Below are 14,713 nucleotides of genomic sequence, written 5' to 3'. Positions count from 1 at the left end.
AAGTTTAACTTTATGTTCAAAGTAGACAATGGTCAGAGTCATACTGTAAATGGAGGTAGAAGATTTTTTTTTTACATGCTTTATTAAGTTCACTATAGGCAAAATACCTTGGTTGATAATATATTTTAATGTTTTTAGAAAACAGACTGATCTGTAAGAAGCTGTAAGTGAAAATGTGACTCAAGAAGTGCTTATGAGTAAGATACAACTGCCTTTCATGATTGATCAGATACTACATTTATGCCCACAGAATGCTTAGAGTAGCCGGAAGTGCTATAGATCACTGGGTTGCTGCTGCTGCCCTTGATGTTGTTTGCCTTACGGATATTTTTTAAATGAGAATGCTTTTACCAATATAGGCTATTGTGTTTGAATGAGAGGGGCCTTTGTAATTTAAGAATATTCCTTTACAAATTACAAAAACCGCAAGTTAGATTAATAATATATTTCCAAAATTGATGGCTTTTTTGATGTTGTAGTTTTATCTTTCTACGAGGTAATTCTGACATCTCTTTTCCCCCCAATAGCTTCCTTTGATGGGGAAACCCACTCTGTCCAGCTCCCTCCAGTGAATAGTGCATCATTTGCTCTTCGCTTTCTTGAGACTTTATGCCACAGCTTACAGTGTGATAACCTTTTGAGTAGCCAGCCTTTTAGCTCTTACAGAGGTAATACTTCTAGTCCTGCAGAGCATGATAAAAAATCAGGTGAGAGAAAATGTAAAATTTTATCCTGTGCTTCTATTTTATAATTAATACGAGAATCTTGTATAATTTAGTGTCCTCCTCAAAGTAAACGTTTTAGCCATCATGAACTAATTAGACATGTATAATATATAGTTGTTTTTGTTCATTCAAAGTGGACAAATAGTTTCTTATATTCATAATGAAGTTGAGACTCAAAACGTGAAAAGTATCCTGTGGTTTGACTTGCATTTCCCTAATGGCTGAGGTTAAGCATCTTTTCATGTGCTTATTGGCTATTTGTAGATCTTCTTTGCAGAAATGTCTATTTAAACCCTTTCTCAATTTTTAATTGGGTTGTCTTTTTACTACATAGAAATAAAATATATTTGTGCCTCTTATATATTATATCTGTTATAGTTATATTCTTTATATATTCTAGATAAAGTTCCATATCAGAAATATCCTTTGCATATATTTTCTTCGTTCCATAGGTTGTCTGTTCACTTTCTTGATGGTGTCCTTTGAAGCACAAAAATTTTTAATTTCATGAAGTCCAATTTATCTATTTTTTTTCTTTTATTTCTTGTACTTTCGGTGTCATACCTACGAAAATATTCCTTAGTATAATTTCACAAAGATTACTCCTATGTTTACTCCTAAGATTTTATAGTTTTAGCTGATATATATAGTTATTGATCTATTTTGAATTAATTTTTCTAGATACAGTGAGATAGGGTCTAATTTCATTCTTTCACATGTGAATATCTAATTGTCCCAGCACCATTTGTTGCAAAGACTACTCTTTCCCTATTGACTTGTCTTGGCACCCTTGTGAAAAATCAGTTGGCTGTAAATATGTGGATTTATTCCTGGATTTTATTTTTCATTGATCTGTATGTCGATCCTCATGGCAGTATCATACTACCCTTTTCTTTTCTTTTTTTTTTTTTTAAAGATTTTATTTATTTGACAGCGCACAAGCAGGGGTGTGGGATCCTGAGATCATGACCTGAGCCAAAGGCAGACACTTAACCAACTGAGCCACTCAGGCACCCCCGTACCCCATGATCTTGATCACTGTAGCTTTTTGTAGTAAGTTTTGAAATTGGGAAGTGTGAGTTTTCCAACTTCGTTCTCCTTTTTTCAAGATTGTTTTGGCAATTCTGGGTTTCCATATGATTTTTAAGTTCAGCTTGTCAATTTCTGCTGGGATTTTAGTAGAAATTATGTTCCATCTGTGGATCAATTTGGGGATTATTGCCATCTAATAATATTGAGTCTTTGGGGTGCCTGGGTGGCTCTTGATTTCAGCTCAGGTTATGATCTCAGGGTCTTAGAATTGAGCCTTGCATCCAGTTCCATGCTCAGCATGGAGTCTGCTTGTCCCTCTCCCTCTACTCCTCCCTTGCTTGCATGTTTAGTCTCCCTCCCAACTCAAATAAGTGAGTAAGTAAATAAATAAATAAAATCTCTTAAAAATTAATATCACATCTTCTAGTTCATGAATATGGGATGTCAATGTATTTAGGTCTTTCTTTATTTCAGTAGTATTTTGTAGTTTTCAAAAAGCACATCTGGCACTTCTTTTGCTAAATTCATCCCTAAACATTTTATTATTCTTTAAAGATTTTATTTATTCATTTGAGAGACAAAGAGAGCACAAGCAGGGGGAGAGGCAGAGGGAGAGGGAGAAGCAGACTTCCAACTGAACTGGGAGCCCAACATGGGGCTCAATCTCAGGACCTGGAGATCATGACCTGAGCCAAAGGCAGATGCTTAATGACTGAGCCACCCAGATGCTCCAGTATTCTTTAACTTTTTATGTGGATTTGAGTCACTGTTGAATGTCATTTCATTTCTTGTAGGTAAGCTGTTCAAGTGAGGAATTTTCTCACTTTTTTAAAAAAAATTATTTTTTTGAAGAGTTTATTTATTTGACAGAGAGCGAGGCCAAGCAGGAGGAGCAGCAGGCAGAGGGAGAGGGACAAGCAGGCTCCCTGCAGAGCAGAGAGCCCTACTTGGGACTCAATCCCAGTACCCCAGTATCATGACCTGTGCCAAAGGGAGATGGTCAACTGACTGAGCCACCCAGGCGCCCCAAATTTTCTCACTTAAAAAAAAAAGGACTATTTTAGGGAGAGAGAGAACAGGGGGAGGGGCAGAAAGAGAAGGAGAGAGCATCTCAAGCAGACTTCCCTCAGGGCAGAGCCTGACACGGGGCTTGATCCCACCACCCTGAGGTCATGATGTGAGCCAAAATCAACAGTCAGATGCTTATCCAGTTGAGCCATCCAGGGGCCCCTCACTTTTTATTTGTGAAGAATTTCTTATTTCTCCTTCATTTTTTTAAAAAAGATTTTTATTTATTTATTTGACAGAGATCACAGGTAGGCAGAGAGGCAGGTAAAGAGAGAGAGGGGGCAGCAGGCTCCTTGCCAAGCAGAGAACCTGATGCGAGGCTCGATTGCAGGACCCCGGGATGATCTGAGCCGAAGGCAGAGGCTTTAACCCACTGAGCCACCCAGGCGCCCGCTCCTTCATTTTTTAAACTCTAGTTTTGTTGGAGGTAGAATTCTTATTTGACTGTCTTTTTTTTTTTTTTTAGCAATTTGAATATATCATACTACTTCCTGTTAGCCTCTGTAGTTTCTGATGAGAAGTCAATTGTTAATCTTATTGAAGATCCCTTGTATGATGATTTGCTTTTCTCTTGCTAATTTCAAGATTCTCTTTGTCTTTTGCTTTTGATAGTTTGACTGTGTTTTTTCTAGGTGTGGATATCTTTTAATTTATCCTCGTTGGAGATAGTTGAATTTTTTGGATGTTCAGATTAATGCTTTTCATCAAATCTGGGAAACATTTAGCCATTACTTTTTCAAATATTCTTTCTGTCCCTTTCTCTCTGTTACCTCTCCTTCTGGAAATCTAACATTATGTGTATTTTGGTGTCCTTGATGGCACCGCACAGGTCTCGGGGGCCTGTTCATTTGCCCTCATTCTTTTTTCTTTCTGTTCCTTAGACTTTATCATCTCAGTTGACCTTTCTTTAAATTTGCTGATTTTTTTCTTCTGCTAGTTCAAATCTGCTGTGGAGCCCTTCTAGTGAATGTTTCATTTCATTTATACTACTTTTCAAGTCCTAAATTTTGATTTTGTTCTTTTTTGTTATTTTTATCATTTTATCGGTAGTCTCTATTTGGTGAGACTTTGTTCTCATACTTTCCTTTAGTTCCTTAGACATGATTATTATTTTTCTAGATCTCTGAACATAAACGGCTGATTTAAAGACCTTGTCTGCTAACTCTAGTATCTGCACTTTCTCAGAGGCAGTTTCTATTGACTGTTTTCCACCCTTTTTATGGGCCATACTTTGATGTTTCTTGCATGTCTCCTAATTTTTAATAGAAAACTGGACATAAGAGTGTAAAGCAGTAACTCTGAAGATCAGATTTTACCCCTTCCCTTGCTGGTGCTTTGGTATAGTGACTTTCCTGGACAAACCTAATGACTTCCTGGGATCATTTATTGTATATGGCCACTGAAGTCTGCTCATTTAGCTTAGTGTTCAGCAAATGATTGGACAGGGATTTCCATAAATGTGTGCAACCAGTATGTCTCCCATCCTTTGCCACAGAGTTTATGTATGTGTTCGACTTTACCTTGAACATTCCGGGAGGCAGTTTACGAGTCTGCTTTGTGCAGAGCCTCAAGGTCAGCAAGAAATGAAAGACCTAAGTTAAGGTTTTAGGTCTTTCCTGGGCTTGGATACAGCCTTATGCATGCTTATGGCCTTCTAGATTCCCAGGAGTATATCTGTGGTTTTCAAAGTCTCCTAATGGACATTTTATTCTCCAGGTTTGTTTTTAAAGCTTTTGGGTCAGTTTCCTGTCAGCACCAACTGGGCAACTATAGTGTTAAACAATTACTACTGTAGATTTTATTCAGATTGTTTGCTTGTTTGAGCAATGCCTTAGAGATAGGACCATTCACACCGAGGACGCTCTGATTTAGGTCCAATAAAACAAGCCCTGAGGGCAGAGCTTTCTATTGAGCTTCAAGGTTGGTCAAATTGTGATGGTTCTTTGGGGATAGGGCCTTTTGCGAGCTCCAAACCCACTGTGTTCCCTCCAGTGACTGCTACGATGTGGGGGTTTTCACAGCCACAGTAGTTATGAACCTGTTGGTTTGCAAAGCTGCTACAAAAACAGTGAAGGGGATGATGGTAGGGAAGATAAAATGCCACAGAGTTTGCTGTTCTTTTGGAGGTTCTGCCTCTTTTTTCTGGAACAAATGCCTTTTGGATTGTGGTAAGCCTTTACATAATGTCCAGAGTTTTTGAAAAAATTAATTTTGCTGGTCTCTTTGTTATTTTTATAAAGAAGTGGATTTTTGGAGGTCTTTAGTCAGTCATCCTGGAAGTGCCTCTCTATGATGACTTTTAAAGTATTTTGTAAATTATTTGGCTTTTTTCTAGTTATCTCTGCAGGAAAAGTTTTGTGCCTGAGCTTCCTACAATACCCAGAAGCAGAAGTCAAGAGTCATTTTTATGTTTTATCAGCCCCAGATAGTAGATCATACACCAGCTTCATTAACTTTGTAAGAAAGCATTAGAATATTATAAGTAAAAGAAAACATTTTCTGATCTTGCTAAGGTTCTGAGGTAACATGTATCTATAGAAAACTATACATTAGGATTTGAATTTTCTGTAGCATTAAATGAGTATGAAAAAAGTCAATTTTTTTCTTTATAGGAATTTAAATATCCTAATTGTAGAAATATTTGCCATTCACTGAAATATGTTTTGCCTGTTGGTTTTTGTAGTCCATGATTAAAAATAAAATCAAGTGGTAAGAGCTCTCTTAGACTCTTTAGTAATCAGCCAGTAACCAGATGGCAGATGATCTTAAGAAGCACACCTATGCCTGGCCCCCAGCTATTTTGAACCAGATGAAGTTTGACTTTGGTACTTTCTCATTGCTATCTTTCTTCTCACTCAGGTTCTGTTATCAGATTTTTTATATTTCTGTTACACTTAATTTTTCCCTTTAGTTGGAGGTTAAATCAAGATACTGACTGATATTTAGAATCTAGTTAGTAATTTGAGATGTGATTACTTTCAGGATCATGCCTTAAAGAGTGGTCCTTTAGGTAAAAATGCATTTGCTTTAATAATAAGTAAGCTGTAGAGTTATAGTAAGGGTAGCTAGCTCTGGGCCAGGACTATTGCTTATAAAGCAAGATGTCCACTGTACACTGCCTCCTCCTTCTCTGAATTCTTAACTTTATTTTTTTCACGGGAACAGTTTTCCCAGGCCTTTTTAGACACATTATAATTGGTCGCCTCACTGCTTCCTGAGATATTTAGAGATATGTGATGACCCTAGAATAAATGATGCCTGGATATAATGCTTTTAGCTCCTGAATGTGATGTCACTGGAATATTTAATGGGATGAAATCAACGAATATTAGTCATAAATAATCAAATAATTGATAAATTGTTGATGAAGTTACGGTAGGCAAATGCGTTAGAAACAGAATTGTTATATGCTGATGATCTGAAAATGCTCAAAGAATGTTAGTTATAACAAACACCTTTTTTTTAAACAGTTAAAGAAGACGTAACACAAAAAAGCCCCAAACGGCCTTCTCAGGAACCTCCACCTTATGTTGTTCCTGTGTCACCTAAACTCCCCAAAACAAAGGTGTATGCCTCTAAAGGTAAATAGTATTTACATGGTCCTGGAATGGGAAGAAAAGTCACTCTACTCCCATTTAACTATATGCTCTTGGGTGGGGGTGTGTATTTGCCCAAATCAGTTGAGCATTTAGGCTACTACTACTTCATCAGTTTTCTTGAGCATTTCATTCCCTTCAGAAGTACACAATGGTCATTTCTCCTTAGATAAAAATGAAACAGTTACAGTAACATTTTCCATTCAGCTCTGTATTACTAAAAGCTGATAAAACAGTGAACAGAAAAACTAGTGCCTTTTCCCACTGGAATTTTTGAGTGTCCAAGTAGTAAGCAAATGGTAGAAGCCAACTGTATGATCATATTATAATCGTTGTGAAGAACTGCCTTCCTAAAAATGAATGCTTTAGTGAAGTGTTTACAGCCTTAGGTAGCAAGACGGGGAAGGGACAATTGCCATGAGAAATACAGGAGACATAGTGGAATCAATTTGGATTTTGAGACAGTATCCATTACTGTAAATGCCAAGAAATGGAGGCAGCCATGTACTTTATGTGAGAGGTTTGTGGTTCAGTATAGCTTGGCTTAAGTGAACTGTTGAAGCTTTGGAGATGTTTTGAACTTTTAATAATATTTAAGCTATAAGTCTACTGAAGATCATTGTCTTTGTCTTTTTTTCTTGTAGAAGAACAACTGTCTTGTGACGGAAGTGGCATGCCCAAAGAGGAAAAGCTTTCTGAAGATTCCAAAAACTCACCACCAAATCCAGCAAATGCTTTAAGCCCTACCAGCAGAAATCCTGTAAGCACTCATGCTGCAGTCTCCAGGAGTTTTTCTCCGAGCGTGCCAAGCACCTCAAGTTCAGCACTAGTGGGGACCAAATCTACCAAGAGCAGTCACCATGAAGTTAAATTCCAAATGCAGAAGAAAAGTGAAGGTATATTTAAAAACAGTGATTCTCAACCAATGTGTTTCTTTCTCCTTAAGGTTTCTTTGCCTAACAGCATCCTCTGAGAGTGTATCACATTGGAGAAAGTGCCAAGATTGAGGAGTTTTGAGTCCTCCCTGTTTACATTGCTGTCAGGTTCAAGCCACTATAGATGCTCTGATCCTCATGGCCGCATAGAACTGTCCCTGGGGATCTGGGTCACCAGCCTTGTCTCTCATAGAGACTTCGTAGATCAGTTGTTCTGATTAATGGTTCTATTGTAATTGATCATTTCACTGGATACCGTCTGGACTCAGAAACCTCCTATGACTCTGAGGCCTGGAAAGATGCACTTCCTCTCCTCTCTGATGTACTCTCCTCCTTGTCTCTTTTGAGACTTTTACTGACTCCAGCTTGCGTGTGGCTCCCAGCTCTGGCTCTGGTAATCTGTTGCTATAGCTGTTTCCCCATTCTCCATACCTTCAGTTATTCCCTCCGACCCACCAGGAGTACACAGTATGTGTACACAGGGCAGCGTCCTGTTGCCATCTGGAAAAAGCCAGATTAGTTTTCCGTGTGCAAAAATAGCTACCCTGTACCCTTTTAAGGATGAAGGGGGTGGGGTTAGGGGTGGGGCAAGGTGGGGTAAGGGTGGGAATATGTTTTGTCCCTTTTTTCCTGGTAGGCATCTAGGCAAGGTGAGTATTGAAGGCAGTAGGAACCATCCAACTTGATTGCTTTTCTTCATGGATGTTTTCTATGGGCAACTGCGCTGCATACATGCTCCGACATATTTAATGTTATCCCATCTCCCACCTCATGTAGATCGTCTCCACTTTCAGAGTGACGTGTGCGAGGAGTCTGATGGTAGATGCTTATCTCATCAAGGGGTAGTGTGTCCAGAATTTTTAGGTATTTTCACAAAATAAGCTCTGAAGACAGGTCTTCTCAGTAAAAGGCTATAAAAGGTTATCCCTGATACTGAGTGTCTCACTTTCAAATGTATGACAAAAAAAAAAAAAAAATGTATGACTAACACTGCTATGCCAAAGTAGCCTGTACTTGGGCTTGAGAAGCCAAGATTTTAGTCTTTCCAGGAGTGGAAAGACTAATAGTAATAATATTACTTACTGGTAATTTACTTATTAGTAATGGAAATCAGCATCATCCTCATCACTATCTGACATGTGCCAGGCATGTAATATTTTATATAGCCTTATACGGTACATCTTTACAATAATTCCTTAAGATGTAGATGCTGGTAAACACTTCCAGGTGAGAAATCTGAGAAGTCACTTGACTAAGGTCCCCAGCTAGAAAGTGGCTGGGTCAGTCCTTGAATCCAGGCACTCTGATTCCAGGCTGTATGCTTAACTGCTGGGATGCTTCCATCTCCAGAGAATAGGTAAGCATTTCACTTGGAAACTGTCTCGAGGTGTCATTACAAGGTATTGGAACTGTGACTTAAAGCTGAGTCTGCCCCTGATTGCTGGTGATACTCTTACAACCTCCTGTCCTGCCCCATTATTTTAATGAAATAAACTGTTCGTTTTTATTATAGGAAAGAAATCCAGTAACGTTGTGGATAAAATCAAATCACGTTTCTTTATTTCAGAAACACTTAACTGATATTCTAGTGTATGTAAGAGCCATTCAGGAGAAAAGCACGACTGGACTTTTGATTGTTTTTCACATATAATTATTTGAATAACACTAATGTTTGCAACTTCTCTGATTGTTTTGAAGATATGGGCCCAATTAAATGATTTTTCCATAATGAATTAAAAATAGATGTCTTACAGTTTTTATTTTTAAGATAAAATTATAATTTTATACCATAAAGTATATTTTTGCATATAGTTTTTCTGTAGTAATCTATAAAAGTGGTTACATGTTATTTAAGACATAACTATACCAGATTCTGATGACATAAACCAGAAATCCCACAAAAAAGTTAGAGGTATGATTAGCTTGATTAGCTTTGCCAATAATTTTTTCATCTTAAATTAAGTCTTTCTTAGAACTAGAGAAGACTTTCTGTCTAAATTGTTAGAATGCCTTCAGCATGGCATGATCTATACCATCATCATTTTCATTTGGGTTGAAACAATACAGTAACATTTCTTAGTAGATATGACCAACATTTTTATCTCTGACAAGAGAAAGGAAGGATATGTTTTAGTAAAGAGTTTTTGTTTTACATCAAAGTTGTGACATTGAAAGAGAAAATAAGTATACTTTTGAGCTACACACAAAAAAACTTACCATTCTGAGTTCCTTTATCTTGTTTTTCTTTGCCCTTTACCTGGGTAAATACTCAAAATGCCCCTAAAATGGCTAGAGCCCAGATGATAGGAAAGAAAAGGTATATCTTTGGTTAATTCACACCAGAAAAGACCAAATTTGTGTTGACGGTCCTGGTTTAAAGAAACAGATCTTCCTGGCAATTACAATCTTATTACATACTGACTTTTGTGAGACAAGCACTCTGTTTGAGTAAAACAAATACTTGTCTGGACACAAAGAAATTACAGCACAACTTGGTGAATAGCACAGCTAAAACTTTTTGAGTTATCAGTACTTACTTTATTCTATGTCTCAAATTATTATTATTTTTTTACCTATAAACATTCAACCAGAATATCTATTAGTATGCAATTAAGCTTGAGAGAGGTATTCAGTATAATGTTAAAATTACTTCTGACCTAGCCAAGCAGAAAATAATTGTTTTCTTCAAAATTCAGATAGGCATTTGAGCCTTAAGAGACAGGAATTTAAAGAGTAAAGTGGTGCTAAAAATATCCATATTGAATACAAGGGAGAGATTCAGTAGAACTAATTTGGTTCTCAAAGATAATGGGGTTATTGAAATTCCTTGATTAAAGTGAATAAATTTAAGCAACTATAAAACTAAATCTGGAGACTTTCCATTGTATTTAGCTAGTAAAAGACACCTAATCCGACAGACCAAGATAAGAGAGAGAGAGAGAAATTCACTGAAATACTTAAAGAGTAATAGGTTAGCTTAGATTAACCTAGTTTAATGCAAGCAACAGATCTTTTGTTGTCTTTGCCTGTGGCCAACAAGGCCTCAGATTTGATCAGTCTGCTTTATGATTTTTGAAGCTTTAATGTAAACTCTGAAGCTACTTTTGTTGTTTGGGGGAGGTCAGATGGGGTGCTCTCGGGTAGCCATCCTCAGGTCATCCTAATCTACGCTTCCACTGGATTCTTCGCTTGGAGACCTGAGTCCTTGCCGGGGTGCTTAACAGAAGGTTCCAGGAATGGGACCAATTCTCCCTACCTAACATCTCTTCTTTCAGGATAATGATCAGGTCAAGTATGATTTGTCTTTTTTCCCCCCATTGAAGCTCCAAGTTATATAGCTGTACCTGACCCCAGTGTCCTGAAACAAGGCTTCTCTAAGGACCCTTCAACCTGGTCTGTGGATGAAGTGATACAGTTTATGAAACATAAAGATCCTCACATATCAGGCCCCCTCGCCGACCTCTTCAGGCAACATGTAATGTATCTTTTGATCCGGTTTTCCTGCCGTAATGCCTTTCAATGACCTCTGTGCAGGCCCTTCAGTTGGATGGATGCTGATTGGTGTGGATGGTGGGGGAACCCTATCAACTGATTTTTCCATATGTGAGAAAGGTTACTTGACCCAAAGTTAGATTCTTAAATGGTAGAGGCTGGATCTGTGCTTTAAATTGGTACCCGAGTACCTAAAATACTACAAGTCTTCAAGTTCTCAAGAGAAGATGATTCAGCATGGCCACTCTCAGATGTCTTCTCCCACAAGGATCCTCCTCCCCACCTGCTCCCTGCTCGGCCCCAGGACCGTGAGTAGGAGGGGGTAACCACAAGCTGTGACAGGGTGTCCTCCCTGTTAATGATGCCCAATGAATCCAGCAACTGTGTAAGATTAAGTGTAGTTTTATTTTAAATAGGAGCTCATGAATACCAATTACTATGCTTCTCCGACATAAATTGGTTAATTAAGGAAATAAAAAATTTTAGGAGGATGCCTTGTGTCTATTAAGTAATGTTTATAGTCTTTTCTAACAAATCGGTGACCAAATGTCTTCTGTCCTTTTCAGTATTCTAAAGAAAGTCAGTAATTAGTTTTAGCATTTAATTAGTTTAGCTTCAGACAACTAACCGATTAGCTTTCGACATAAAGACAACACTGTGTAACACATTTACAGTTTGCATTGATGCTGACATCCTCATATTCCCAGCCTTTTTAAATAAAGTTAGTGACCGTCTGAAATTTGTTTCTACAATTCATAACTTTCTAAACTTTGTCATAGATAATGTAGTATTTTATTCAACACACAGTATTTAAAACCAGATAGTTTGGTGCTTAGGCCAATTTTGAAAGATACTGGATTAAATTTCCTTTTTCTTAAAATTTGAAGTGAATTTAAAAACTATCAAATGATGTCTTACTGTATGAATTATACTTTTAATAGTTTTCAGGAAATAGATACATATTCAGAGAATATATATCGAGAATGTACAACTGCTCTCGATTTTACATGTTTTTATATATAATTTGATAAAATATGAATGCATTATTAATTGTAATTTCTTTCTCTCTGTAGGAAATTGATGGGAAGGCTCTGCTACTACTCAAAAGTGATGTGATGATGAAGTACATGGGGCTGAAGCTGGGGCCGGCATTAAAGTTATGTTACTACATTGAAAAACTTAAAGAAGGAAAATACAATTGAAAAAAATGTGTAAGTTTAGAATGGACCGAATTCTTAATTGTCCTGGGTGACTTTTAATTTAAAATATTTTAACTCTCTTAGAAGCTTTTGTTTGGTAGACAGTTCCTCTAAAATTTGTTATATCCAGAATTGCAGAACAACATGATAGTCCAATCTACTTCTTTAAAAACCATTTACATGTTAGTATTAGCATATTCAAATTGGGAGTTCTTTATGTCTTTCTATTGATTTACAGTTTACAATGTATCATTTTATTATACAGTTTACAAATGTATTTTCATGCTGGAAACAGAGAAACGCCTTTGATTTCAGTTAATGTATATATATAGAACCAAAACAGCGAAATCCCAAAGGGGGAAGTATCAGGGACTGACAAGTTCTCTAATGAAATCTGTGAGAAGTTTTCCTTAGAAGAAAATTTAAAGATGCAGCTGTAGATACGATCTCTTTCTCCAAATATTTTGTGTCTGTTACCGCAAGTTCTGTTTCTGTTCTGCCAGTTTCTAGAAAGGGAAAGCCATATAAATTATTATCCTTTTGTTATTATTTCTCTGTATGTTATATTTGTTCATATTTAAAGAAAAAAAGCAAGCTTATAAACTTTCATAAAGTGTTCTTAATCAGTTTTTAATAACTTTTGAACAATTGTACGATAAATAGAATGGTTGTTTATGCAGGAGATATTATACAAGGGTGGTTTGGATGGAGTCCGATTAAATTTTTTCAATAATATACCTATTATTTTAAAACATTACATATTTTCGCTAAGTGTAAACATTTAACTGGGCAGTCATTTCTCACATCTCTATATGAAGACACCTGTGCCCAAATTTTTAAAAGATAAATATTTTATTGTCTGTGCTTATTCCTCATATGGATACTATACCCTATTTATATATTATTCCATACCTGTAGGTGTATAAACAAGTAAATCTGTTCTTTTTGAATTTAATATGGCACTTTGTACTGCCACAGAGGTAATGGTGAACTATTTATATAGTTAGAGGTCTTTATTCTGTAAAAAAATATGTGCATCATTTGCTATTACTATTACCTCTCAGCTTTGTCTTCAGGGGATAAGAAACAATCCGTAGGTTGGTTTTCATACAGGGAAGCTCTCTGTCCTATGCAATGTTTCTACTTACTTTGCTTAGCTCTGAGCCATTTATTCTGCTAAATTTTGGAAGATGCATTAAATCTGACTTATCATTTGGGGCTTTATTTTTAAAGTTAGAACTTTCAAGGGGAAATGGTGCTATATGTTTATAGTAATTGCTTTGTCTAAGTTTGGTAATGTTGATAAGCTATGAGAATCTGTGCTAAAAGTCTTAGCCATTTGTTGTAAATGCCAATAAAATATACACCAGGGGCATGAATGTACATTTTCTTTTTCAGAAAACCAAATGTACTTTATATAAGAATGCAACTATTTAAAGGATGGTTTTATCTAGGTTATTCCTTTTGTGTTAGGAGACAAAATCGTAATTTAAACCTAATCTTTTTTCAAATTGTTTGTGTAAAGATGCTGTGCCCAGTTGAGCAGTCCTCAGGTGTTTGTATGAATACTATGTTTTACAGTTTTCAGATTTTAAAATATAATAAAGTTTTAAAACCACAATAATGTCAAAGCCTCAGATTTGATTTTGTTTGCTTTCACTGCATGACATTAATATGCAAATTTATTAGAGTTGATAAATGCTCTACTGGGACACCTGGGTGGCTCAGTTGGCTAAGTGTCAGCCTTGGGCTCAGGTCATGATCCTAGGGTCTTGGGACGGAGCCCCACGTCAGGCCCCCCCACTCAGTGGGAAGCCCGTTTCTCCCTCTGCTTGAGTGCTCACGTTCTCTCTCTCTCATAAAATCTTTTAAAAAAGCGCTACTAAGCTTGTGGTTGTCTATGTGCACGTCCACATAGTTGAGTGTTAACACTTGCCCTCATTCTACAGATAAGCAGATCACTAGCAGCGAAGGGCTGATGTCCTGCAGGACCTTAAATGAGCCCCCAGGGGAGCAGCACGAAGTTCCATCCATGAGCTGTGTCTGTGCTCAGCACTTGCCGCTCGCCGTGGTACTGAGGATGCGAGTGCACTAGAAGAGGCCAGGGCCCCCACAAATCTCGTCCCCGTCCCTGAGCTCCTGCGTCTGCCTGCGGTTCTGGCTGCTCTTCTGTCACCGGGGGGCCAGGAGCCACACTGCCTTTCCGCCTTCAGCTCTCCCAGCTGACAGGGTGCAAAAGCCTTAGAGGCTCAGGACGGGGGCTGCGTCGCCTTCGGCACCTGACTCCTTGCCCCTCTCGGCTATGCCAGGAGCTTCTGCTCCACGCCTTCAAGCCCACAAACTCCTCCCGCTGCAGCAGCACGTCTGCCGGTTGACACGGTCCCCACCGAGCCTCCAGGGCTGATGCTGTAGTGGCGGGAACGGGGTGTCACTGTGCTTGTCTGGGACTTGGGTGATTCAGACCCGCTTGCTCTCGGCCATCCAGCTTGTCAACTTGTAGCCCAGGGACGGTCTAACGCGTTAGGCTCTCGGGAACTCTCCGGGCTTTTAAAATGATCTTTCCTCTGGCTCTGCCTCTCAGGCCATCCTTCCCACACCAGCGGGCGGAATTCTGCAAGCTGACCGCGGCAGCCCTCTGGGCGCATGGAGCGTTTGCTTTCGTCTTT

At 38.0% G+C, this 14,713-nt stretch overlaps 2 protein-coding genes across 3 annotated transcripts in view; both read left to right on the top strand.

The window, feature by feature from the left end:
* SCML2 (Scm polycomb group protein like 2) overlaps positions 1 to 12,089 on the top strand; it is a 95,389-nt gene extending 83,300 nt beyond the window's left edge. For both annotated transcript variants that reach the window (XM_032840801.1, XM_032840800.1), the window contains exons 10-14: positions 528 to 707; positions 6,296 to 6,406; positions 7,066 to 7,317; positions 10,680 to 10,831; positions 11,922 to 12,089. In XM_032840801.1, coding sequence (XP_032696692.1) covers positions 528 to 707; positions 6,296 to 6,406; positions 7,066 to 7,317; positions 10,680 to 10,831; positions 11,922 to 12,050 — 824 coding nt within the window. In that variant the 3' untranslated portion in view covers positions 12,051 to 12,089. The remainder of the gene's footprint in view (positions 1 to 527; positions 708 to 6,295; positions 6,407 to 7,065; positions 7,318 to 10,679; positions 10,832 to 11,921) is intronic.
* BEND2 (BEN domain containing 2) overlaps positions 12,047 to 14,713 on the top strand; it is a 66,803-nt gene continuing 64,136 nt past the window's right edge. Inside the window, exon 1 of the mRNA XM_032840840.1 lies at positions 12,047 to 12,059. Within this exon, the coding sequence (XP_032696731.1) occupies positions 12,056 to 12,059 (4 nt within the window). The 5' untranslated portion in view covers positions 12,047 to 12,055. The remainder of the gene's footprint in view (positions 12,060 to 14,713) is intronic.

This window comes from Lontra canadensis, unplaced genomic scaffold (assembly GCF_010015895.1).
Source record: "Lontra canadensis isolate GAN:19392208 unplaced genomic scaffold, GSC_riverotter_1.0 scaffold116, whole genome shotgun sequence".
Taxonomy (NCBI): Eukaryota; Metazoa; Chordata; class Mammalia; order Carnivora; family Mustelidae; genus Lontra; species Lontra canadensis.
Note: the sequence above shows the minus strand (reverse complement) of the source record. Positions and strands in the feature narration are given on the sequence as shown.